This window comes from Hypomesus transpacificus, chromosome 8 (assembly GCF_021917145.1).
Source record: "Hypomesus transpacificus isolate Combined female chromosome 8, fHypTra1, whole genome shotgun sequence".
In the NCBI taxonomy this organism is placed as follows: domain Eukaryota; kingdom Metazoa; phylum Chordata; class Actinopteri; order Osmeriformes; family Osmeridae; genus Hypomesus; species Hypomesus transpacificus.
Genome location: NC_061067.1, coordinates 5,417,893 through 5,445,043, shown reverse-complemented (window position 1 = coordinate 5,445,043; position 27,151 = coordinate 5,417,893). Strand labels below are relative to the sequence as shown.

Sequence of the window (27,151 nt, the reverse complement as noted above, 5' to 3'; positions counted from 1 at the left end):
TTTTATTTGAGTTATGTATGCTACCCCAGCCCCTGTTCCAGTCGAACAGCTACTAATACAGTGCCCCATAGTCTATATAAAATCAGAGAATTACACAAGTTTATATTGTGCATAAATATATCTAACGTCTCTTAAATTCATAGTTGACTTAAGGGAATTTGACAGCTGCCACTGCTGATTTATGTTTACCGTATGCCTTTATTGAAGTTTATGAATCAAATATTGAAGAATATAAAATACAAATTTCTAGAAAAAAAAGCAATACCTACTGTGCAATATTGTAACTTCAGGCAAATTAAATGGATATGACCAAAATGATGTTCTTCTTTGGATATCAATAAGTCATCATTTAAAGGTTATTATGTATTTGTCAAGAAGAGGAAAGAAAATTACAAGTGGCCATTAAACAACCACTCATATTTCCAAGTTCTGCTACACACCAATCATGCCCCGAACAAACTACAGCAGAACCATTTCACACTGTGATGAATCTATTCTCTCCTTTTCTAACACTCATGTTTGTCCTTTTCAGTCTGTATTATGTGCTTGCGTTTCAGGTGTGAGCTCTGTGATTGGCTTGTCTTCATCCGTGCCTGTGGCCTCAGGCAGGTTCTCCTGTTCTGCAGCAGGGGGGGTCAGATTCTCCTGTTCTGCAGCAGCGGGGGTAAGGTTCTCCTGTTCTCCAGCAGCGGGGGTCAGGTCCTCCTGTTCTGCAGCAGCAGAGACAGCAGCCCTTTTCTCTTCTGCAACATTAACCTTTCCACCCACTTTCTCCACTTTCATTTCTTTTTTCTTTTCAGACTTTTCCTCTGCCTTGCTCTCCTTTTTTTCTTCTGCGATATGCATTGGTTGTTTCAGAATTACAGAGTCTGAAATATTATACAAAAAGCGGATTAATTCACTCGTTTACATCTACTCATTCATTTATTCATAAAACCACTTCAAGTTTCAAGTTCTTCAAGTTTTTCCATAGTGTATAGTGTTTACGGTAGGCCTACAAAGAAAGGAATATAGTCCATTTCTGTCCATGCAGTAACATGGGCATACACAGATGCAGGTACACAGGTCTACCTGGGGGTTCGTCTTCGTCTTACCTTTCCTTTTCTGCATTTTCTTTCCAGTAACTGTCGTCTTTTTCTTCTCCTGAGGGGTGTTTGGCCCAAACACTACGTTCCCATCAGCATCAGTCAGATATGCAGTCCCTCCCAGGTCTCCTGTGCCCTCTGTCACTTTTATCTGGCAGGAGAGGTTATCCACTTAGACACATACAAACCCACAATAGATTATAATAACAGATTGATACTTATCTTAGTAAAATTAGATAAGGCGGCGTTACTTACCAAGGACATATTAGGATTACTTGAATATTTAGGTATTTTCCAGACTAATAAAGGTGGCATGTGATTTGAATTTCTACAATGAAGTCATAATGTTTAAATGAACATATCTGAGAGAAAACGCCTGTCCATATTTTAGACATTGTGGTTCACAAAACCAGAAAGGTAAACAATCAGTGTTTGTTTCCTATCATCAATTACGTGGCCAGTAACTGCACATCCATAGAGACTGCAAGATTGTAAATGAAGATTGTAGGTAAATCTTGTGGACAGGTATTGACCATGCCCTGGGCAATCGGGACTGATGAGTTGCTGCGGAGCCCACACCCTGGCCTCAGTGTGAGAAAGGTGGCTGCTTTCATTATACTGCTGTGACTTAACCCTTTGTTCAGTTAGATGTCATTACAGCCACATTCCCTGGTTCAACCATCCACGTTTTCCGGTCAATGACCTCAAATGGAGACTCAAGCACACACACGCTCACCCACACCCCCCCCCCCCCCCCCCCCCCCCCCCCCTCACCCCCCCCCCCCCCCCCACACACACACACACACAGACACACTTTCACACACACACACACACCCACACACAGGTATGACTAAGAGTTTTTTCCACACGCCCTAGCATTTCCTTGTTGTGTTCTTCATAAGAAACACTTTCTTTTTCTCGGTCACATTGTTACATATCGCTCCCAGTCAAAGATCATAGGTCCATGTAGTAAATAATTGATGAGTAGATATAAAAACATGTGCCTAGGGTTTATGTTTGAATTGAAATGTGTATTACGTGCGCAAAAAGGCAACTCTATGGACTGAGGAAGGAGAAGGAATGTGATGAGTAGGGAGGCTTTACTAGATGTGTGTGGAGGACATGAAGGGCAGTTGGTTTGGGTGTGTTGAGAGCCCAACAGGATGTGACATGTGACATGAAAGACGAGTGCTTACGTGTGTTCTGATCAGACCTGGACCAAAATGTTCTTTTAATTATTTAGGTGCACTTTATTCAGTTTGCTGGGCAGGGGGATGGGTGGACTGATAGCAAGAACTCGCTTCAGTTACTGTTACCATGGTTTACTCCATTGTTCCCAGTAAATTAAATCAAATGCACCTCAAATAATGAAATAATGGAAAGATTTCATTTGGACTGTGGTCTGGCTGAAAAAAGGGGAGTGTCTTCATGCGTTGATGGTTGACTCCATGCTCTTGGCAATCTACTGTAGCAAACAGAATCAGACAAGTGACTGGAGTGAAGGGTGAAGAGAATACTGAACTGAAAGGAAGGGAATGTGAGGAGTTTGTGATAGGGGAGACCACACAGTGAAACCAAACAGGAGGAGGTGGGGGAATACATGCTACCTTTATTAGTGCTTCTGAAGAGACAGGGAGTGGAGGAAGTGGTGCAATAATTATCATTCATAAACAGATAGAGAGAGAAAGTGACATCATGATCACTACAGGATGCCTGTGAAGGTGACATCATAATCACTACAGGATGACAGGGGAGGTGACATCATAACCACTACAGCATGACAGGGGAGGTGGCATCATAATCACTACAGCATGACAGGGGAGGTGACATCATAATCACTACAGCATGACAGGGGAGGTGACATCATAATCACTACAGCATGACAGGGGAGGTGACATCATAATCACTACAGCATGACAGGGGAGGTGACATCATAATCACTACAGGATGACAGGGGAGGTGACATCATAATCACTACAGGATGACAGAGGAGGTCAAATCACCACATAGTGATTGTGAAAGTAATGGAACTTACATTTAACACAGAAGCTGTTCTTACACAGATTCTCAACCCGTCATTGTTAGTTTTTCTTCCTCATCGTCACATATTTACTTTGGACGGTCAGCCTTTCATTTCTTAAGTCAGTTGCAGCAAATCAATTTAAACTTACACTCACATTTGACTCTACATCCCTCTTTGGTACTGAACACAAAGAACAAAGGAAATAACAGAACATAATATTTGGGCAGTGAGGGGGTGCGTAAAGTTATAATCATGTAATTACTTTAGGCCTACAGTGATTTCAAGATAAAGAATGTTTGGACCTACTAGTGTGGTTTACGGGTTTTGCTTCAATAAATTATATTTTCCTTGATCCACTTTGGATTTCACAATGAAACTTCAGACATGTTGCGCTCAGACTATAACAGTTAACCACCTCCTTGTATGAGACTATATTGTTTACACTTCTCAAACCACAATCCAACGCACAGGCTAAAGACGGTATGACATTTCTCTTTTTTGCTGTTCATTTTTCTACCCTTTTTTATACATATTTACGTCAAGACCGGGAAACCTTCTTATTTTTTCTTGCCGCCGACATCGTCGGGCATGAAGACACTTACGGTGAAGTCTCCGCTCTCTGTGCCGTACTTGTTCTTCACCAGGATGCTGTACTTGCCAGAGTCCGCCGTGTTCACCGTGCTGATGGTGAAGCTAGCAAACTTGCCCGACTCAAACTTCAGGATGTAGTGGTCGTCTGACACCATCTCCCTGTCGTTTTTCAGCCAGGTGACCTCAGGCAGAGGGTCGCCCGAGATGTTGCAGGTCAGGTTCAGGGCCTGAGGAGGTAGATAAACACAAACAAACAAGGTAAAACACACACATAGCATCTACAGATCAACAACCATGGTTACTAATCGCAAGTACCAGAAGTACCAGTGTTCAAGGCCAAAATGGAACCATGAACATCAACTTATATACCCAATACAGTATATACAGACCCATCCCACCACACTCCTATGTGATGACTATAACTGTGGTGTCAAATTCTACTGCTCCACATGGTGGACTCAGCAGCAGCCGTTTACCTTGCCCTCCTGTATGGTGACCACATCAGGCAGGCCTCCTGCCACACGAGCACGGTCTAGAACAAAGAGCATCAGAATTAAGCGCTGACCTAAAAAAGACACCTGTATCTATGGCCAAACTGGATTTGACTGGAAAACATTTAACTTACTTCTTTCTGCAATAGCAGCCGCTCTGAAGATTTACGGGATGGGATGTTGAATAAAGAGGTTGCAGATAATGAGACCAGGAAACAGGGGAAACCCTAATCCTAACTTTGTATTTTTGCATAGAGCTCAAACCCCAACCCAACTCTGAGTTACTCACTTGAGTCTCTGGAACTCTGCATAGGCATCATCAAATGCTGCAAGGTCAAAAAAACAAACAAACAAGTAAGTGCCAACACATTTGGTACAGCAGAGTCAGAGCAAAAAGACTAGTTCATTCCTTCCAACACCTGTGAATGGACTCACCCTGTCCGGACAGCTCCACGGTTCTCCGTAGACCACCCTTCCCATCGAAGAACTCAATGGCGTACTTTCCCTTGTCCTTGTCGGTGGGCTCGGAAATCTGCAGCCACAGCTGCTCCCCCACCACACCACTCTTGATCCGGTCTGTGAAGGCTATCGCTGCATCCCTACCAGAGAGGGAGAAAGAGTGGTTTTGACACGCTGAAAACACACACACACAGTCGCACACACATAGACACTTATACACACACAGATACAAGAACAAAGTCATACAGACAGTCACTAAGACATGGCAATGGTAGCAGTACACACTTGTGATGCCAGGTGACATGCAGCTCGTCGTTGTAATAACTGACGAAGCTGTACAGTCTAATGCCCTCCTCAGTGCTCTGGATCTTCAGAGCTGTGGATGAGTTGGCTGGGTAACACAAACAGAAGAAAAAGGTTTTATGTACAGATAAAATACATAATGTAAAAAGGTTGGTTTTTGGTTTAGACCATGTAAGATTAGGAATTAAACGGTGCAAAAAAAGGGAACAGCTGTATTGGAAATACCTATAGACATTCTTACCAATAACACTGAACACTTCGTTCATCATGTTCTTGAAACCTGAAAGATGGAAATTCAAGAGTTTTGTTAGTTCCAGTCAAGTACCGATCGGAGGTCTGGTTCAGCAGCCAGTTCTGAGGGTGTACCTTGGTCCGTCAGGTTCAATGTGGAGGAGTCCTTTCCTCTGTCATCCTTCAGAATCACCTCATAGATACCGGCATCCTTCTTTGAGATCTGGAGGGAGAAGCTGAGGTGAGAAGCATATACCCACAACCCGTTGCAACACCATTTTGTAACAGAATAAAACGTAAATAGAAGCTCTACGGAAAAGCCAAGCTTTTCTCCCCTGCTAAGGATGCTGCAGGACACACATATTTGACGCAAAAGCAAGAAAGCACTCTCAAAGGCAATACAAGAGAGAGGCGTCTTATGGTGACAACACAACACGGATCCCAACTTTGAGTCTTCTCCAGTAAACGTCGTCGGGCGGAATGTCTGCCACGGCTGCAGGAGTGTCACGCTGCAACAGGGACAAATGTTTACGTTCACAGCCGACCAGGGCTCAAGGCTATCATGTGACTTGCTACAGTTTGCCCAGTGAGACGCATATGGGACAACACACTGGGATGGAGGTGGCTCTGCCCATACATATAAACTGAAGGATGGAAAAAGGACAGGACAGGCTGGATACAAACAGATATAAGAGTTAAGACAGAAAACAAATTGAGATTTTCTGACAGAGATATTAAACGTGGTGTTTAAAGTCCAGTAGGTGTGATGTATTAGGTTCATTAGTTGAAGAGAAGGTGGTAATATCATGTCAAATGTTCAGAAGATCAGGTCACAATGTTAACACATAAAATAAAGGTATAATAAGGTATATGATGTCAAATAAAAATCATAAATATATAACTATAATGTACAATATAACGTCGGAAATAATACATAGAAGTTGTGGTAAGATTGTCATGTTCACTACTATCGGGCTGGACTGTGCACATAGAAAACCACTTCAGACCCCCTTTAAACCACCTTGAATATGTTGCTCCACAATGCATCTTGTGTATTGAAGATACACAGGGAAGTGATGCCTGTGATGTGTGAAGAGACTGTATATTTACAATATATGAACAAAGAGAGATTTGATGAACATTCATATATGCAGACAATGAGCACGTCGACAGGAATAATACTGCACAAAAACAAAAGTGTTAAACATGTTTACATAATAGACAATTTGTATAAATATCTCTCTATATATATACATATATATATATATATATATATATATATATGTATATATATACATCTTTCTTTCTCCCACCTGAGCAATCTCCAGGGTCAGCACTCCCTCTGTGAAAGTGAGATGCTCATCTGCCTTAATCTCACGCCCGTCTTTGTACCACAATGCAACTGTCTCCTTCTTGATGTTTCCAACCTGCAAGGGAGCAATAGAGGGATGGAGAGACAAATAAATAGTTACAGATACAAACTGTAAGTTTGAAAGAGATTTAACATCCTTCTCATTTTTGTTTCCTTTATCTATTCGACCCCTTCCTTCAGCCTCACCTTGCACTTCAGAACAACACAACATTCCGGGGTCACCTCGTAGCTCAGGTACTCCACAAAGTGAGGACCTACACAAAGCAAACATGCCAGCCATTAGAAACATTAAACTTGAAACAAACGTGTTCACAGCACTAACATAAGCTTCCCAAGCAGGTATGTGTGCTTGCTTGTGTGCTACAGTTTGGTTCTAGTACCTTGCTTTCTGAACCACTCTTTCCTCTGGAACTCAGACTCCTTCTGCAGTTGCTTGAACACTGGAGAAATAAGCAAAGGATCACGGATGAGGCAACACATCTTCAGTAGAACAACTACATGTAAATGATCAATGTATTCACTGTCTTAGTGTGGATACAGTTACAGTGTATTAAGTTGACTTCTGGTTTAGTTAGACAGAAAAGGGACCAAAAGGACCAAAGATTCCTTCCTTTCCTTCTCAAAATGATCTCCTATCGAACATGATTTGATCATGGATGGCATGAACTCCTCTGTATCACAGTGACCTATCCAGCCTCGGAAGGAAGGAGGGAAGGAAGGAAGACAGGAAAGAAGAAAGAAGGTTGGACAGGACCTAATCTAAGGGTTACCATCTCCAATGAGCACCAGGCTGGACTGGTTGGTGGCCTTGCCGTCCTGCAGCTGGAAGGTGAAGGTCCCCTCGTCTGCAGGTGTCAGGGACTCCATGGTCATCTCAATAACACCTGTGTTCTTGTCAAAGTTCGTCTTGTACTTCTGCAAGGCAACAACCCGAAGACAAAACATTTTCAGTCTTATCCCATATACGCCATCAACAACAACACATGTTGTGACTGTGTTTAGGCTGTTAGCGATTACAAAGCCCTATGGTGTAAATCTGCTTTAACTCTTATTAAACCAGATACATTTATATGTATTAAAACATGTATTAGTCTGTACTTACACATATAGTTTGAATACATAGTAGATTAGAAGTGTGATGTATAGGGCGACCATTATTTATTTTAGTTCTTTCTTTTTCAGACTACTTGGTATGAGTGCCTGGCCGTTTAGCCCAGTGGGTTTGCCATCATGAGTTCCCTGTCGGCGCTCTCTCACCTCGCCCTGAGAGACAACGTTATCGTTGAACACGTATTCCACTTTGCCGTTGGCTGAGATCTTCTCAGCCTGCAGCCAGAAGCGAACCTTGCCCTTCTCCAGCAGCTCCACTGCCAGCTCTGTCTTCAGGGGAATAACTGAAGGGAGAGAGTAAGAGGAAGAGAGAGAGAGAGAGCAAGGGAGGGAGGAAGGGAGAGAGAGAGAGAGAGAGAGAGAGAGAGCAAGGGAGGGAGGGAGAGAGACAGACAAAGGAGACGTAAAGAGAGACGTAAAAGGATGTAAGTTATAGATGAGGAGATAGTGAGTGAGAATGATAGATTCTAATTCGAGAGTCATTCTAATACGCCACTAAATTCTATGAAGAGGGTGGATGAAAGTAAGACACTCACTTGGGAACTTGTGGTCGTGACTGATCTCAAGCAGCTTCTTCAACTCTGCCAAAAAAGTAGACATGTCGGCATGACCCCGGCATGACCCCAGAATAACAATATATTGAAACAGCCAAAAAACAGCCGTCCCAGGATGGGGAGTGACTGTTACAGAGAGGACTGTGCCCACTAAGAAGGGTCCTCAGGTCAGGAGCAAAACAGAGTGTGACTCACCCTCTGCGGAGAGAGTGTAGCTGGATGAAGCCCCATCAGTGTGGGTGACCAAACAAGAGTAAATGCCCAGATCGTCTTCAGCAGGAGTTTTAAAGGTGGCTTTTGACCTAAGCGGACACATAGCAGCGTTACAGGAATAAGAACACTGAAGAACGACTCAGACCAGAAACACACACTGTTTTCTGGAAATTACTTGTTTCCTTTGGTTTCCATGGTAATGCGGGTCTCATCTGTGATTTCTTCGTAGTTTTTGGACCACACAAATTTAGAGTCTGGGGTCAGGTTTGCGCACTCGAAGTTCATCGAGATCACACCATCATCATCAACGTCCACGACTATCTCTGTGGTACCTGAGTGAGACAGGAGGAAGATTCAGGTTGACATATCCTAACCAGGACACGATGACAAAGCATTGTGCTCCCTAGCCTTTTCCATATACCCTAGGTTCTGGGTTTGTGTACCTGGTTTGGTCTGGGCCAGGATTGGTTCTGTAGGTTCGGAGGCCTTTCCAACACCAGCCTTGTTCTGTGCACGTACACGGAACACATAGGTCTCTCCCTCCTTCGGGATTTGAATCTGTCAAAAAGAGAGAAAAGACTAATAGTGGACACCGTGAAGAGATGTGTCTCTTGAAAAGGTCTCAAAGGGAAAATCTTGAGAGGTTTTTCTATTTATTCAAAACTGAAAGAGATGGTTCTCCAATCAAATTCCTCTGCTTTCTCTTTAAAAAAAAAAATGTTTTCTATGTAGTTTAGTCTTTTTAGTACTTTCAATGAGTTCCTAATAAGAAGACAGGAAGGTGCCGACCTTCATGTACTTCTTGTTTGTGGCTTTCTCGTTGACTCCTCTCCACGCCTCCAACGGTGCCTCAGCCTCCTTTATGTCAATGTAGAATCCGTTGACCTCATCACGACCCTGGTACACGGGTGGTTTCCACAGCAACATCAGGGAGGTGCTGCGTACCTCCGTGGCCTGCAGGTCATGGGGGGGTCCTGTAACCCAGCAACCAGAGAAAACCAGATGGTCAAGATGTTTTGTGTATGCAGCAGTGCCAGCAGATGAGTTTTCAGAAAACTGCCCAATCGGCTTTTAGACAAAAGTTATTCTGTTATTCTGATAATGTTGAGACGTGTGAAACTCACCTGGCACAGCAATGGTCCACTCCGCACATGTAAACGTTTCACTGGACAAAGAGGGGATGCCCACACCTGCCATGTTGGCAGCCCGTACCTGGAACTGGTACTTCATGTTCTCCTTCAGATCTGACACCTGGGCAGACAAGGCACACACAGTCCCCAACAGTCACATTTTAGGAACATTAATAGACATGAATGATTAGAGGCCAGAGAGAGGACATCATCCCACATAAACCCAATGCCCTCCTCACCCTGTAGGCTCTGTCAGTGACAGACTTGATGTTGGCCTCGTGCCACTTCCCCACCACTCCCTCGACGACCTCGCGGTAATCCACAAAGTACCCGGTGATGTCTGCCCCACCGATGAACGTCGGCTGCTTCCAGGACAGCACCATTGCGTCACGCACGCACTCCAGAACGCTGATGCCATAGGGCGGGGCAGGGGTCGCTGTGGCAACGCAGGAGACCAGTTAACATCAGGCTGAGTCAAGTGTGAGGCTAGGGTGTACTGGGACACTGAACACCTGTTATCTGAAGTCTGCTATTATTCTTAATCCTTTTGACTATTTCCTACAGAAAGAGTTGGACACCCTTGACAACATTTCATATTGATGTTCATTGTTAATAAAGATTTATATGAAAAGTAAAAGTACTTTGATTTGAAGATAGTAGGAGATAGAGGATGGTGGACTGAAGCCAATATAGTCCTTGCTGTAGACTTGCAGTAGAAAACTCTTGTTAGCGACACACAGCTGAACATTCAACCTTTTGACTCATGCTGTGTTTTCACAACACAGTGAGTGACAAGGTGGAAAAACAGACTCTCAGGATTTGAAAATGAGAGAGTTGCATGTGGGCAGAATGTCTGTAAATTCACCAGGTTTCAGGGACTGCACTGCAGAATAAAACTCTGGAGAATAAAAGCTCCCAAAGCAGGTTGGATCCTATTACGATAAATTGAGCTGCCATGTCCAACACAAATAGTCACATGGACATAATGTTTTCCCTAATTTATAGCAGAGGGGGTTGAGCTCTTGAAAATCAAAAAGGGGTGGGTTTTAAAGAGGCAGAGAGTACACTACTGTAAAGGTCTCAGTGATGGTGGTCATGTGTTCATTGCGATTTGCTGACCTACTTTGGAGGCGAGCTGTGATTGGTTGGCAGGGGCTATGTCACAGTGTGACTGCGTGTGTTAATGTGCACTGAGCTCACAAGGTGAAAGTGGGGTCCTAAAGAGCCAACCTACATTTAGAGGTAGCCAACACATTGCCTGAACCCTAATGTGGGTTTAGGACCCCGATAAGCACCCCAGGGTGTGTAAAACAGCCTTGTGGTAAAGGTGGCCAGCAGAATGCCTTAACGGCGTGACTTGAGTTGAGTTAACTGTAAGGAGTGGTATTAAACTTACCTGAAAACCTTAATCTACAATCTACTTGTTTTGTGAATTTCCTGTGGATGGGACAATAGAACCTCACCATTCAGATGTTTACACTGTCATTATTATTACTGAGAAACTATGGATCCAAAAATAACGTATTTCCACGAATAAAACATAATTAAATAGAACCATTCCTGTTGGTGAAAGATGAGTGTTTTTTTAGGGGGGGGGGGGTTGGATGAGGAAGAGATGGTTGTCCCTGACTGAGTGCTCACCTGCTGGGTCTGTCCTGGGGTTCTCTCTCCCATGTGTAGATGCTTTGGCAGAAGCATCTACAGAAGACTTACGTGCCTGCCCGACCACTGGCACCTGTTCTTGGGCTACAGCCTGACTCTGAACCTCATCTGTAGCCAAGACAGAGTCTACGGCTGGGTCTACCACTGAGTCTGGGCCTGAGTTTATGTTTGAGTTTGGGACTGGGACTGGGTCGGAGTCATAGAAAGAATCTTGGACCAGGTCAGGTGCCCAGGTCACACTGCCTCTCTTGCCTCCCTTGTCTTTACTCAGTACGGGCTCTGAGGACTCTGAGGGGTCTGAGCTGGTGGTCCCAGCTCTAGCCCCCGGCCCGGCCCCGGCCCCAGACACACTGTCAGTCTGAGCATTGAGCTTTAGCATTGTGTCAGCGGGAGGCTGGACGGCTGCATGCGTGCCCGCCCAGCGTGGCCTGTGCTCGGTTAGTCCGCCCGCGTTACCCCCCGGCCCAATCTCCGGCAACACACCATATGGAATACCGCCCCCTATAGGAGTTAGCAGAGAAAAGCAAAAGAGGCCATTTTACACACACAAAAGAGGAACGATTATCACAAACAACTCAAATCTCAGTTACAACACTCAAACACAGAAGAAAATCTGACACTATTAAAGCAGAACAATAAATTCACATATCAGATACAGTTACACTGTCTTCATCTGACAGAAAAATGAAGACAAGATGACAAACGGGTGACATCTGGGTGAGGAGACCAAAGGCCATTCGTGTTTATGAGGAAGCGCAGGCCTGTGAGGAGGAAGGAGAGCCAGTGTGTGCAGGCTTTGCACCAACCGTTATGAAAAAGCCACACTGTACTTTAGAAATGATGCTTGTGGATTTCATCCGCTGACCTTGGTTCATATTTTGATTGGATACAGTATGCTAATGTTGTACAGTCAATACAAATCAGTGCAATCGTTGCATTGAGCATGAGGGACACTTTTTCCAGCTACTAGTAATGGACATCAGGAGAGGAGAAATCCATTAGCATTGTTCCTAAGTGCGTTTCATAACGGCAAACCGAGCAAGCTGCTTGGCGCAAAGCTAGCCAGTGGATGAGTGATGTTGCCCAGCAGAAAGCACTGGAACTTAGGGTGCAGACAGACATTATGGAGCAGCTGGAGGTGAGCAGGCAGGACCTACTAACAGCAGTGGTAGTGGTGGTAGCATGGCAGGGTTTTCACCTGCGTAGCGTATGTGTATTGTGCCTACTCACTGTAGAATGCATACAGAGTATGTGCTACTTTTACATGTTTGAAATGTTGGTAATGTAATGCATTGATTGTGTTACTGCTGTCCAGACCCATGCCACTGTCAGGTTAGTCATCTCAGATGAGTCAGAGACAGACAAGATGCAGATCTGGAGGGGTTCTGGTGGGAGTGGGATGGGGAGGATACCTTAAACACCAGGATGGGGGGCCGACACTCGTGCCCAGGACAGGTGAGGGGATTCGGGGTGGTGGAGAGGGGTGCGCGTGGCGGAGGACCGCGAGGTGGGCTGGTTTTGTAACCACCGCTGAGTTGGATCGCGTCCGACCCAATTTAGAGGAAGTCTACAAGTCCTGACCCTGACCCCAACTCAGGGAGAGTGCAGGGGTGGGGTTGGTGGGGGTGGGGGGAGGAGGGGTAGCAGGGTCTCAACGGGATGGTGGGTGTGGCTTACACGGTTACTACGGTGCGGTACAACGTGACGGCGGAGGAGAAGGAGGAAGTGGTGGAGTGACAGAGTAAAACCATAGAACCAATGGAGAGAACAACGTGTAGATGCGGATGGGGACACAGAGCTGAAGGAACACGTCTTAATGGACAGAGATAATCCACATGGTACTTGAGATACATGACATCCCTTCATGGTGTCGAGACAAAACCTTACTAACATCAACTTCTAGATTAATCCTGTTCGTTAAAAATATGAAGGCCTACTTTTAATCCACATGAATGTCAATATAACAAAAATAAGTCATTATAATAAGAAATCTTTGACTATTCTGCCCTCTTTTGTAAGTCTCAGGTGACCCCCTTAGTGGGTCTCACTCACCAATAGCAGCCTTCACCTCAATAGGCTCAGACTCCTGAGAGCTCTCGCTGAGCCCTGCAGCGTTCACAGCCTTCACCTTGAACACGTAGGTCTCTCCTGTGACCAGACCGTGGCAGATGAACCTGAACACGTCATGAATGCAATGTCACCATTTACTTGTAATGCACCTGTTGACCATACAGAGGGCAGGCTACATTGGAGGGAAAGGAGTGCGGTTTACATAAATGGAAAAAGGTTTCGAAACACACAATTGACCTTGTGAAACAACCCTCAAGGAGATGTTGTGGTTACTTGTGTAGCTTTTCATTGTTGAGATGGTTCTAGCTGGAGCCTATATCTAAGAAGAAGGTTCCACGTGGAAAGTGAAAGGTCAAAGTGTTTTCCTGAGAGGTGTTCCTTCCAGAGAGCACTGCATGGCAAATGTGACCCTGCCGTACCTGGTTGCTTTGACAGGCTTGTTGTTGCAGGGCTCCCAGACGTTGCTGCCCACAATGCTGGCCTCAATGTAGTATCCCACCAGCTCCTTGGCCTCACGGGACGCCTCCCAAGACACCACCACGGATGTGTCCGTGTTCCTGATGGGCACCACACGACCAGGGGGAGCTGGGATATCTGGGGACAGAAATGACATATTGGATTAGATATAGCTGAATGTAATAGAGTGAACTTTTAATTTAGATTTGAGTTTAAGGACTGACACCAAACTCCAAGGGCAAGCCAAGGGCAGATTGGAGGCCTTACGATTTTGATCTTGTGATTGTGTATGCGCCAGCCCTAGGGTTGATGTGCAACCTTTGACCCCTCACCCAGCTGGTCTCCCACAGTGGTGGGCTCGGTGGGGCTGGAGGGCTCGCCCACGCCAGCAGAGTTGCAGCAGCGCACACGGAAGCTGTATGACTTCCCCTCGGCCAGGTCGAACAGAGCGAAGCGGGGAGACTTAACCGGGATCTCTGTGTTCACCCTCTGCCAGCTGTCGGTGCCAGACACACACTGGAAAACAACATTTACAATTGGGTTATCGCTGATTCTAGAACTCTCGAGTAGTAATATAGAAATACAGAAAAAAGGTAATAATGTAAAACATGACATTTATTATAAATATGTCCTTGGGTGAACGTGGTGTTTGTAGTACTGAACAGCTTAAGGCTGTGTTCTGAAGACCAGGCGTCAGATCTTACCTTCTCCACGTAGTACATGACGCCCTCATGGCCTCTCTCACCAGGAGGCTTCCAGCTCAGAACCACGTAGTTCTTGGTGGCCTCAGTCACCTCCAGCCCAACTGGAACACCGGGAACCACGCCCTCTGCAAGGACACGCTCAAACGTTCAAGGTACACCCACTCACCCATTAAGGTAAGTTACTGACCACGTTACTGCCAAAACGGTTGCCCGTTAAACGGTTGCTAACACTTACAGGCTCACATCAGCTTCAATATGATAATTTTACTGTAAATATTCATTCTAAAAATGGAGGCCTTCATGCAGTAAGTATTTCTTACCAGCAGGCTCCTCCTCAGTCACGATGATCTGACCGGTCCAGGGGGCAGAGGTTCCTTAGAGGATACAGGTGTAAAAGGGACTATAGACACATGCGTCTAATACTGTTTTCCATCTACACAGGAGAGGATGTCAGGGCCATAGTTTCATTCATTTTCATTTTAACCTTCATCTAACCAGACTCTGCAAAGCCTGCTGTATCCTGGTATGACTGATGTAAGATTAGCGGTTCCAATCAGTTTGCCTGACATGGGGTTTACGGTGTTGGGCATACCTCTCATGCGGGCGCGGTCACCAGGGTCCATGGCGGCCACGGGCTCGGAGGCGCGGGATGGGCGGCTCATGCCGGACTTGTTTACAGCGCGGACGCGGAACATGTAGGAACGCCCCTCGACCAGACCGGTCACGGGGAAGCGGGCAAACTTGATGGGGGTGTCATTACACTGGCTCCAGTGGGTAGTGCCAACCTCACATCTGAAAAGGAGGAACAAAAGCTGAGAGGGTGGATGTGCCAACCGAGTGCCAACCGAGTGCCAACCTCTGGTTGATATCTACAAACCGATTCATAGCCTCTAGTTCATGTAAAAGAGCAAATTGGGGGTAATAAAGGCTAGCAAATCAATGTTAGAGCACACCCAAAACTCTGACCTATGACATGTCCTAAGACTGACCTGTCCACAAAATATCCCATGATTGAGCTTCCTCTGTCCACCGCTGGCTGCTTCCAGGTGACGATGACGTAGTCCTTGTTGGCGTCCTGACAGCGCACGTCCAGAGGAGCACCAGGGGCCCCCTCCATCTCCGCATCAGCATCTGACCGCAGGAAGACACACTCACTTGTGAGGAATGTTAGGGTTGTGAGTTACACTGTACTGTGTGAGTTACACTGTACTGTGTGAGTTAAACTGTACTGTGTGAGTTACACTGCACTGTGTGAGTTAAACTGTACTGTGTGAGTTACACTCTACTGTGTGAGTTAAACTGTACTGTTTGTACAGTAGAGTACATAAATGACTAAACATGTAAATGTTTATTAGTCCTTTACAATGTGTGTGTTAGTCTGTAGGAACAACGATCTTTGTCGTCCCCCCCCCCCCCCCCCCCCCCCCCCCCCCCCCCCCCCTCCCACACACACACTAACAGAAACACAAATATAACCACAGACAGACACACACACATCCAGTCTAAAACACAAGAATAAATCCCTAATATGTTTCTGTGTGGTACACAGTGGTAGGACTCTGTGTCTGGTGTCTGGTTTCCAGTGTACAGTGCAATGGACTGAGGTGCGCCAAGGCTGAGGTCCAGAAATGCTACTGGTCTTGATCCCCCCCTCTGAGGCATCCCACAGAAGGGGTGTGGGGGGGGGGACGGATTTAGCAACAGCCATCTCCATAGACGTAAGAGGATCGGAGTGGAGACTTTTAAAGAGACATAACATGGCAGATCCTTCATTAAGTCAGTGGTCACTTAGGTGGTGATTCAAGGAGTATTTAAAATCACTGGCTATCATGTGCATTGAGTGTTAATGTACGTGTTGAGCGTGTGTATATTGACGGCAAGGCGGGTGGTCTATGTGTGCTTGTTGCATGTTTTAGTCAGGGGAAGTACTGGGAAAGATTGGGAAATGTGAGAACATGTGCGTCTCGTTTTTAAAATACTTTAATCTGGAAACATGCATTTGCTGTAAACTCTGTTCAGTCCTATCCACACTCCGTGAGTTGACTGAGAATTGCTTAGCTAGCTTGGTCTAGTATAGCTAGCTACCAGACACACTGTACCTGGCCTCTGAAAGGTTAGAGAGTGAATAGGACCTATTTTCATCACGCTTACACTCACTGTCTCCCCTAACAGCAGGCGTATGGACACCATGAAACAGAGAAGGTCAGTCCCGTTGTACAGGCTAACATTCACAGATAAATATTTTGGCCAGACGTACAGTATCACTTTTTCCGTAGTTAGAAAGACAGATGCCTGTTGAGAGGATGACAGTTCAGAGGGTTTGACCTCTAGGGTCGTAAATTGACAGATTTCCATTGTGTGGGAAAGTGGGATTTAAAAGCTGACGCCAGTATGGCTCAGCTACAAACTCCATGTGGGATCACTCTCACACACACACACACGCACACACACAGGCCGTGACTCCACTGTTATCTGCTGTGACTTTGACCGTGGTCGTGTTAATCACACATGACACATGGCAACAGAGAGAGGGGCCAACAAGAAGCAGGAACACTACTTTCTGTGATGTATGTCCATGAACAAGTACATCCATGAACATCACAGGACATGAAGGGCCTGTTCTTTTCTACTCAGGTCCACACCTCTGACGAAGACGTAGGCAGAGTGGGTCTCATAGCCACTCTTGGTGGTGATGCGCAGCGTGTACAGCCCCTCATCCTCCTTGTTCAGGTGTGTCAGGGTAATGGTGGCCCGGTCGCCACTCCAGTGCATGTGGGTCCACTTGGAGGGAGACAGGAGAACGTCTGGTAGACACAGAAGAAAATTGTAGAAAACAGTATTTGATGGCAGATACAGGACTGTGTAAAAAAACGTTCTAAATGTTGTAGATATGTTCTACTGGCACACTAATGCAGAAGGCACGCAGATTCATCTAAGACTACGTTTATGTATTTATTTTGATATTTTCGCAAGAAAAGGGAACTTTTTAAGCACTCCTTCACTGTCTTCCTTTGGATATGAATTGTGCAAGCCCACTGTATCAGTAGACAAGGTTAGTGTGTACATTAGCACTTCAAATAGGCATGAATCAGCGCACACACAAGTCATCAAGTACAGTGCATGTCGGAGTATAGGGTTGTATTTCTATGAGTTTGCGCCTGTCAGCACTGAGTGGGTCTCAGACATGGAGAGGAGTGTATCAGTGGACTGATGCATCACACAGATGACAACTCTGGGACACGTCCCAGCCAAGACGTGTGCACCAGCGTACACCACCAGTCCCATTCTCAAGACGCTAGCTGCATTAGAAGATTATGGATCAAATGCCATAATCACTAGAACCATTCAAATAACTATAAATACCTGAATACTCAGTTGTGAAATTGTAACTCTTGATACAAACGGTTTATGATAACAATAAAGAAGGAGCTGGGCTTGCTATTGATGTTAGTTTCATTGATGAACTTTGGCCAATTATTCAAGGGTGTTCAAGGGGCATTTAAGACTGTTCAGTACTTTGCACCGCAAAAGAAACCCTTGGCTGGGAACCTTCTACCTACCGTCTCTGTACCACTGCACCTCAGGCTGGTAGCGCTGGAGGTTGGGGTAGATGATGACAGTGCAGCCCAGGCTCAGGGTCTCCCCCTCCCGGCCGAACGACACGTCAAACTTCTCCACAATATGGGTCTGGAAGGTGATGCCATATTCAGACACGATGCCGTCTGAAGGACGAAAAGACGCAAGGTTATTAAGGGTTCAGGTGAGGAGACACGTCCGCCATGCAGCTGTGTGTGTGTGTGTGACACAGACACACACACACACACATCTCAGATGGCTAAACTGAAATATAAACATTCATATCGCATAAAGGGACGAATGAACATTGGTCAGGTGACCTGTCATGGTAAGATATACTGGCTACAAAGTCAAACGTCTTCATTAAGTTCAGCCAAACCACTCTTCAATAACCAATAACCACTCTTCCATTCCATCAAAAGAGAAAAAGACTCAAAGAATGCCACACAGGCACAACTTCTCAACAGACAACTGTTTAAGGGGCTTCTTCAGTCACCCCCAGGCCTACACAGAGACAACACGACAACAGTGTTCGGGGACAGAGACTTGACAAGGTGTCCACAAACAAAACGGAGGTGAACAGGGAGCACACAGTCATGCAGCACAGAGAGCAATGCACGTGGTACACATGGACCAAATCCTAGTTGGAGTTAAAGACTTTCCACATCCGACCATCCACTGCATGTAGTTAGGGTTGTCGTTATTCAATTTGAAAGGTGTGATAGGTAGGTGTGTCCCTCATATAAACCTGCCATGGAAGAGATTCTTCATTACTTTCTGAACTGGATGGATTCATATCTATGTATTTGATTTGCAGGAATAGCTGATTCACACATTGTGTGATATTATATTCAGAGATTAAAGAGCATTTATTTTTAAGTAGGCTTTAGTTCATGTACAGTTTAACTGTATCATTATGCAGTAAATTCTCATTCCAAAAACATCACATTTTGTGTATATTCATATTGCGTGTAAACAACATACAGTATATTTAGCATATCCATATATATATTCAAACTTCATATATATATTTAAAGTATCATATTTTACAAACAAAAAAGAGAAGGGGGAACTGGCTGTGGACTGATCCCAGGCAAATTATGATTTGATTATACTATCAAAGTCACAAAAAAGAATACTTTCAAACAGATGCACAACAAAGTGACCATGCAGATACACGTTGAGACAGTCTGTGAATACACCAACAGTTGATCAAAACGTAATCAAACCAGAGGTGGCCCTGTTACCTTCAGAACCGCTTGCTGCACTTGCTGCGCCCACCAGTGTCAGAAGAACAAAGAAGCGGTTAGGTTAGTAGCACCCAAGGCATCCCCCCTGTCCCCACCCTCCCCTGACCTCCACAACCATACAACAGCATACAGCCTACTGTACATGAATGATGTTATGTTGATGAGTCATGTTTGGCAGTTACAGAACATCCTGACTTACATCTGGGTGAAGGGAGAGCTTCATCCACTTCTCCCTTGAATCCTGAGGACACGCAGAAGAACAGTGTTTATGCTTCTTTTTGAGGAACTTTGGTAACTAACAATCTAGTTTCAACAATGGGAGACTGGGCGAATCTACAGTAGGAATAGGGCCAACGAGTTCATATAATCGAAGGCATGGGTCTAAAGGAGAGGAATGACGTAAACATTTTTATGATAAGAGATTTGATTTACTATATCTACTGTATCTATCTAGTATCTACTGTATATGATATCCTGAAAATAGTAAGAGTTGGGAATTTTGTTCAAACATACTCTTAACAACGACAGAAGCGAAGGCGGAGAGCTCTCCTTTGGAATTCATGGCAGACGCACGATACTGTGCCGTGTCATCAAAGTCACATCTGAAAGATCAGCGGGAAACAGGTGATGTTCAGGATACACACGTTCTGTCTCTTTATGCACTGGCTCACGTGTAGCCCACAAATAACCCCTTGGGCCCCCTCCCATCCGACTCACTTAAATCACACACAACTATGTGAGCCAGGACTGTAATGTGTACCAGGACTCCAGGCCGCAAATACTCTGGAAATAAATAACCTCTGCTAATGATGTCATACGCATCAGTCGCTAGGTGTTATTTGTACGAGGTGGTTACAGTGTGTCCTCTAATGCACCGTGGTTTCAGCTATAATGTTACTTTCCATTAACTAATGACTTGCCACCTAATATCTTTGTGGACCTTAAACATGCATCTATACCCAAGGGCGCTTTCTCAAGTGTTCAGTCCAGTGTGAAGTGATCTAAAACAGGCCACATATCTCCAGAGACCTCCGCAGTCTATGTTTAGACGACCTCTTTGTTATCGAAAGGTGAGACGAGAAAAGGCTCCAAAGATCCCGTCTCGTCAAACCCTTCGAACGGACGGACAGACAACAGACAGACATCTCTCTGTACCTATGGTGTGACATATGACACGACTGTCCCTTAGCCATCAGTCTGACCTGCCCGCTCACACACAAAGCTACCAAAACCTACTCCTACGGAGGTCTGGTTGCACCATTAATGGATGCTAGGATGATGTGGTGACATCACAGGAATGATATACCCCACTCAGAGATGGCTGTGGCTTGTTTCAGAGTACGTGTTAATGCACAACAACAGCCGCTGGCCTACCTGTTGATCTCCAGTGAGTGCACATTATAGCTGCTGACGAGCTTGTACTTGCCCGGTTGGGCAAGGGGGTCAATTGTCACATTGTTTTTGTACCTTGTTGTCGAAAGTAGACAGAAGGAAAGAAGAAGAAGGAACGAAACCAGACATGTAAAAAAGGAGGGAAACAAATGTAAATAGTCAAAGCTGAAAAGTTAGAGTGTGAGGACAGAGAGAGGGAGAAAGAGAGAATGTGTGTGGGTGTGCATGTGTGTGTACTGTATGTGTGTGTGTGTGTGGTGTGGTGTGTGTGTTGGAGGGGGGGGGGGGTTGTACACTCACCAAACTACTCTTGGGTCGGGCCACCCGGAGACAGTGCAGTGCAGACGTACGCACTGCTTCTCCCACACGGTGTGGGAGCGAGGCTTAATCACAAACTCTGGGGTATGCATCAGGCTGTCCTCGTTCATGCGCTTGTGATACTCCTCGTTTTCATGAATCTGAAGACACCGTGGTGATTAGGTCAATTTAGTTACTACATAGAAAACACTCACATTTCCTTGACCCCAACCAAACACCAAAACCCAAGAACATGTTAAAACCAATTCTTGAACACTGACAAGGAATTCACAATGCATACTCAAAGCAAAGACAAAGCATTTTTAAGGCTCCTTCTTGGAAATGGGCCTCAAGAAATATTTTTGCGACATGCCAACTACGTGCATCTGTCTCTGTGTGGCACTGTTCCCAGGCAACATCTATAACCACAGAATAGCTATGGGCTTGGGGACACCTCCTCTTGCCTCCAATAACCCTTAACACATCATCTGACAACACTCCCTGGACACAACTTCCTGTGTCTTAAGAAACCTGATCAGGCAAGGAATGTCTCACCCAGTAACAGGGCTCGTTGGCAAGGGAAGGACAGGCTAAATGCAGGGTGTCCCACTCTGGGGGTCACAGTGGCTCTTTTGATTCGTATGACTGGGGCAGGATCTTTGACACAATCATTTTAATGAGAAACACAAATAACCCCTGAGGGGGAAACCTGAGCAGAGTAAAATGATAACAAACAAAGTCACACTAGACTGTCGTTTGTGCCATGTACATGGAGCGTTGCTTTGCTCATTCTTGTCTTCAAGGAATAATCCCATAATTATAACATATTCATAACAGTCCTTTACCACTATCATACTATTTTATGACCTCACTTGGAAGTCAGAACAAAATGTTTCTAAGAAGAAACTCTTCCCTCTATGATGTCACAAAAGGAGAATTCCATCTACCATGATGTCACAAAGCCATTGTCTTGTTAGATGTCACAAAGATCTCTCTCTATGACGTCACAAGAAAAATCCTTCTCTTTATGATGAAACAAAGCAGTACTCCTGCACTAACCCTTTTGCTCAGAGAGATGCGCTCGGCTGACTCGCGCATGGCCGTCTTCCTGGAGCTCTGTTCAGTCCTCTCCATCTCCAACCCACTGGTGAACAGGTTCCTCCGGGCCATGTGCCCAGCGCTCTCCTTCATCCTGGCCTCCTCTGTGTCAGAGAGCCCACTTGCAAACTCCTGACTATGGGGGCAGATCCGAGTAGGACGGAGGAGGTGGGTTTGTCAAGTCATGTTCACAAAACTCTCGCAGATCAAGCCATTACTGTAACTGTGTATCCCACTCCACCCCCACCTAGGTTCAGAGGTCATTTACCTGCCCCTGAAGATGGGCACTACATAGCCAATAATTTGATTGTCTCTGTCCACAGCCAGGTAGGTGGGCTTGGATCTCTTGGGTATTGGGCTCAGTCTGCTTTCCTCCAGCCCAGAGTAGGAAGACACTCTAAGACTAAGACACGTTACAGGACACTGTTAACCACTACAACATAAGAGAACTGGGGGTTAAATGAAGTCTTTGAAATATTATGGGATGTATTAATGGGAAGAAGGGAAGCGGGTTTAGCCAATAAGATGAGAACATGATCGAACATGGCCACCAAGGAAGATAAAACTATGTAATTCAGTACTAATAGTAGAGATATGCATTTGTAAAATAACTGCATGCTTCTCCACTATAATTCACAACGCTACAATCAAAGTCTGCAAAAGTCATACAATATTTCCATTAGTGTACAGTATACAAAGCACACTTATAAAAGCCCTTCATGGCCCTGACATACCAGCCACAACAATGTCCCTCTATGTGCACTCTCTTTTAAATAGATCCAGGAGAATGGAGGAAGGGATAAAGACAGGAATAACAAGCTATCTCCTCTGTGTTGGATTGTGGACATGATGACAGAACTTCTCGTAAACATGAGGATCAGAGGTCAAGCTTGCTTTTTCTCACCTCTCCAGAGGTCTTCCTGTTAAGACAGACTCCACATTGGGAAATGTCCACATTACTATCTCTCTTTACAATCTCTCCTTTCTTCATCTGGCTCTGTGTATGTCCAGCCTGATTCTGACCCTTACTCCAGAGAACACCATACGTCAGTCTGATCTCTGGCCTGGACAAGCAGTCATCTAGACAGATTATGTCGAGCAGAGCTCGACATAACCGACATGTTGAGCAGAGCTCGACATAACCACATATGGCAATGGAGTACAGGTTAATCCTGCACCAAGCCTGTGAAAGGAAGGAACCCAAAACTATCTCAATTCTGAACTCAACTGAAATATACATTTTCAACAATTCAATTTTCAAGTTTGTTATGACATTGCTGTCCCCATGGGATGTCTGTTAGTTACACAAATGCCCCATGACCTCCTAAGAAAATTGACATGGCCAGTGTATTTAAAGAGTGGCCAGGTGCTCCCATGAGAAAGGCCCAACACTCTCAACACTCTAAACCATTCATCTTTATCTCAGCCACCGTAGACGTAGCAAAGCAAGATTCTCATTGTCTTTGCATGAAGGTGTCTGAATATAAATTAGTATTTTTTACTCAGCAGGTCTAGACAAATCACATTCAGAGAGCAGCACTGACACAAAATCAAGAGCTGAAGCGCTGACACAAAACCAAGTCTTCAAGATTGGTTTCAAGAATTCCATGTGACCCTATCATCTTGCATCTGCATGTCAGTCTTAAACTCTGATCCTGTATGGTGATCTAGCATTACTGTGTACAGTACTCCCAGTAAACTCATCGATGACTGGCTTCAAGCACCATGTTTCAGTTAGATGATCTCTCACTTAGTTCTGTGAATACTAAGAGAAGGAACTTAAAAACTAGTTTAGCATTCCGATGACCAACTAAACTGCAACACAGCCTGCATTCCCTGTGGCATGGTATTCACTGGTCAAGACTCTATTTCAGTCTATACCATATACCATAACACGCCATTATATAACCTTGCGTTGCTGTAAAGCTCATCCAATACGCCAGCCCGCTAGAGATCAGCAAAAACAGGCTAACAACCAAATAAATGGGGCAAAATGTCTCATAAACTGGCCAGCCATGGAAGATGCATTCTCACACTCACATGCAATCATACATCTTGGAACTTCAGAGAACATGCAGGATTCACAGAACCAAGGTATTTTGGCATGGGTGTTTAGATGTAGGTGGATAAGGTGTTAAAGGCGGCAGAAAGGTTTTAGCTTCAGCCAAAGGAGACGGTGGAGGGAAGGTTGGGATTTCAGCGATGGCAGGAAGGAACTGACATAATGGGTGGAGCCGTCCAACAGGAGGAGAGAGAGGTAAGTTGATTCCAAGTAGTGAAATGAGACATGGGGGGGACATGGATAGATGAGATAGCTGACTGAAGTAAGAGGTGGGTAATGAGGGTTAGGGGCAGCAGGGCTATCCTCGGTTCAGACACAGGGTTGGGTAGGTGGGTGGGTGGGGAGGAATGGACCCTTCAGCCTCCAGGGCATCTCCCCTCCTCCTTACCCCCTGCTGGTGCTGCTGCTACGGGCAGCGTAGCTGCTGCTGCTGGCCTGGTATTGGCTGACGGCCGACTCCATCTCCTTGCTGCGGTAGCCACGATCATAGTGGCGATGGTTCTTCTGGTAGAAAGGTATGGATCCCGACATCCTCCACAATGCTGTGCCTGTCTCAAGCCCTGAATCTCCCAAGTCTCCGATTACCTGTCTGTCTGCTTAGCTATTGTAGGGAAGTGGTGGTATTGAGTGCAGTTGGAATACTATTGTTAATTTGGAAAAACATTGTAACAATCTGTCTGTGGGATTATAGTAAATTAATCCAGTTGATATGATTACAAATCAATCCGATTGCATGATATAATATGTGTAATCAGTATAAATCACTAAACACGGATCATTTATAGGTGAATTATAAATTGTACCACTAAATAATGTATCATGCCATGTCATTGATTTCTTTAATCACTAGGTGTGAATTACAAACCAGTGTTTATACTGGACCTAGCCAAGCACAACATAACTTAAACAGCAAACAGACAAACATCCCATCAACATGCACATACTCCACACAGTGTATAAATGCATTAACAAGGTTATATTCTCAAATTGCATCTTTACAAACAGCGTTACTGTCTGATATGTTGTTGAGAATGTCTGGTATTAATAAATATCACTTACCTAGGCCAAAAAAGCCTCCAACTAAATTTGATAGAACAGGTGATTAAACTCCAAAAGTTCCCAATAAAGTTTGCAATCCAGGCAAAGCAACAGGTAGGTGCGGTAGCAGAAGACAAGGCAGCCTTCTAAACAACAAAAATAATATTGGCACTCGACGGAATGTCGAAGCCACAGTCGCGTCCTTTTATGGTGAGGGGTACCGATAAATATAGCCGAGCATAGGGAACGAAGGGAACTCAACTTTCAAATGCAAGCAGCACACCCGACCCAATGGGATGCACAACTAGAGCGACTCAAGTTAGCATGACAGAAGTTTCAGCGAGTGCCCCAATGTAGGCATGCGCTTTACGGATGAGCAAGCTATTGGCAACTAAAACAAATCACAAATGTTCATAGGGTTAAGAGTTGGTTATTTTGAGTTTTTGTTTCATGAAAAGAAGTTCCAAGGTCATTACATAATATGGCTATAGATTTATGGGCTAAAAGTTAATATTTTATTGTTGATTATGTTACCCATCACACCATCAAAAGACTCGAACATTTTTAAAACTGCACACGTCTCCTGACAGTACTGGCTCCATATCTAAAGTGGCTTCAGCTATGTCTGTGGCTAATTTTAGCCATGCCATTGTTACTTGCGTCACACAACGAATGTCAGTTAGAATAATGTGTGTGTGTGTGTGTGTGTGTGTGTGTGTGTGTGTGTGTGTGTGTGTGTGTGTGTGTGTGTGAGTGTGTGTGTGTGTGTGAGAGAGAGAGAGAGAGAGAGAGAGAGAGAGAGAGAGAGAGAAAGAGAGAGAGAGAGAGAGAGAGAGAGAGAGAGCACCTCCCGGAAATGAGTCTCTGCGGGTTGGGATGTCTGAAATTGTAATCTGTAGGCCGCTTTTTTGTTGAAAATGTGCTACGGGGTTAGCGGACTCTAGTGGTTAAAGACAGTGGTGCATTACAAGGACATAACATCTAGGAGCCCCTCATCAAGTCCCCTGTAAACACAGAGGATGTATCAACCTAACATCTTGATATCCTGTGAGACCCACTGGATCTCAAGAGCTCATCGTCAAACAATGTGAGAAACCAGCAGTCAATCTGGTTAAGCAAGTTCTCTCTCTAGGTTGTACTCGGGTGTTTTCAAATGAAAACCCCACCGTTCTTTGGAGAAAAAAGGGTCTTCTGTAAATAGTCTCACCAGCACTTAATAAGGACATAGGTACAGTGATCTGTGTTGAGATCACAGGGGGAATTCATTACTACCCTTGGGTAAACTGTTGGGTTCTATGTTTCCGTCTCCGTCTGTGAAATGCCTTGTTTTGCAGCTGAGACCTGGGTCCTGTCATCTGAACTTGTTATGATAAATGTTGGTTAACATCTCCCAGGAAATGTATTAAATACTGGCATCATGTCTAGAAGAACTGTAAACAATTGCTGTAACACCAAGGATTTATTATACATTTCAAAGGCCTCTGTGAATGTTTGAATGCCAGTGCCTCACATTTGCAGAATACACTGTAAGCTTTTTACCCTTTAATGAGAATGTTCATGTGGCTTAGATGAATTGTTTCATGAGGGGTCTGTGATCAAGAACAAACCAGGTTACTGAAGTTTCCCATTTTAACCAGTGACTCATATATTCCACTGGGCTCTCTTGCTTGGGATCATCGCCATTAAGCTTTCTCCCAAGTGGCACTGGGGTACCAACTGTTCTCTGACCCGGTTGCCATGTCATGTACCCCACATGCATCTATTATTATCCACACAGTCAACTTTTGTCCTTCATGTATTGTACTATATGCATATGTACACTGTGTTAGAATGTGAAGTTGTCACCTTTTAAAGAGTTTCAATTTCATATCTAATTTTGAAAAGTTAATCTTTCAATGTCACTTTGTTCATTATTTGTTTAAGTTGCTTGCGGAAGAACTATGTCGAATGGGGTACTTAAATACTGCCGCAATACCACAATTAC

General features: G+C 44.8%; 1 protein-coding gene across 13 annotated transcripts; it reads right to left on the bottom strand.

The window, feature by feature from the left end:
- Positions 1–171: 171 nt before the first annotated feature.
- Positions 172–25,468, bottom strand: myom1b (myomesin 1b). Of its 13 annotated transcripts, none has more exons than XM_047023483.1 (42): positions 25,189–25,468; positions 24,518–24,730; positions 22,336–22,470; positions 22,029–22,203; positions 20,973–21,130; positions 20,655–20,747; positions 19,794–19,882; positions 19,480–19,521; positions 19,278–19,301; positions 18,015–18,176; positions 17,097–17,258; positions 15,444–15,585; positions 15,047–15,246; positions 14,775–14,828; positions 14,455–14,579; positions 14,083–14,266; positions 13,714–13,888; positions 13,277–13,398; positions 11,204–11,725; positions 9,802–9,998; positions 9,557–9,683; positions 9,222–9,406; positions 8,876–8,990; positions 8,608–8,764; positions 8,415–8,521; positions 8,202–8,246; positions 7,813–7,949; positions 7,326–7,470; positions 6,936–6,995; positions 6,742–6,809; positions 6,497–6,610; positions 5,630–5,692; positions 5,319–5,406; positions 5,194–5,232; positions 4,935–5,040; positions 4,626–4,789; positions 4,480–4,516; positions 4,325–4,347; positions 4,176–4,231; positions 3,711–3,926; positions 1,095–1,236; positions 172–869 (listed from the first exon to the last, which is right to left on the bottom strand). In XM_047023483.1, exons 2-42 carry the CDS (start codon positions 24,658–24,660, stop codon positions 529–531), a joined length of 5,439 nt encoding a protein of 1,812 aa, XP_046879439.1. In that variant the 5' UTR covers positions 24,661–24,730; positions 25,189–25,468; the 3' UTR covers positions 172–528. The 13 variants fall into 13 exon arrangements, with proteins under 13 accessions (XP_046879439.1, XP_046879440.1, XP_046879443.1 ...); XM_047023490.1 differs by having other exon boundaries at positions 174–869; positions 11,708–11,725; positions 25,189–25,467; XM_047023484.1 differs by lacking the exon at positions 19,278–19,301.
- Between the last annotated feature and the right edge of the window lie 1,683 nt (positions 25,469–27,151).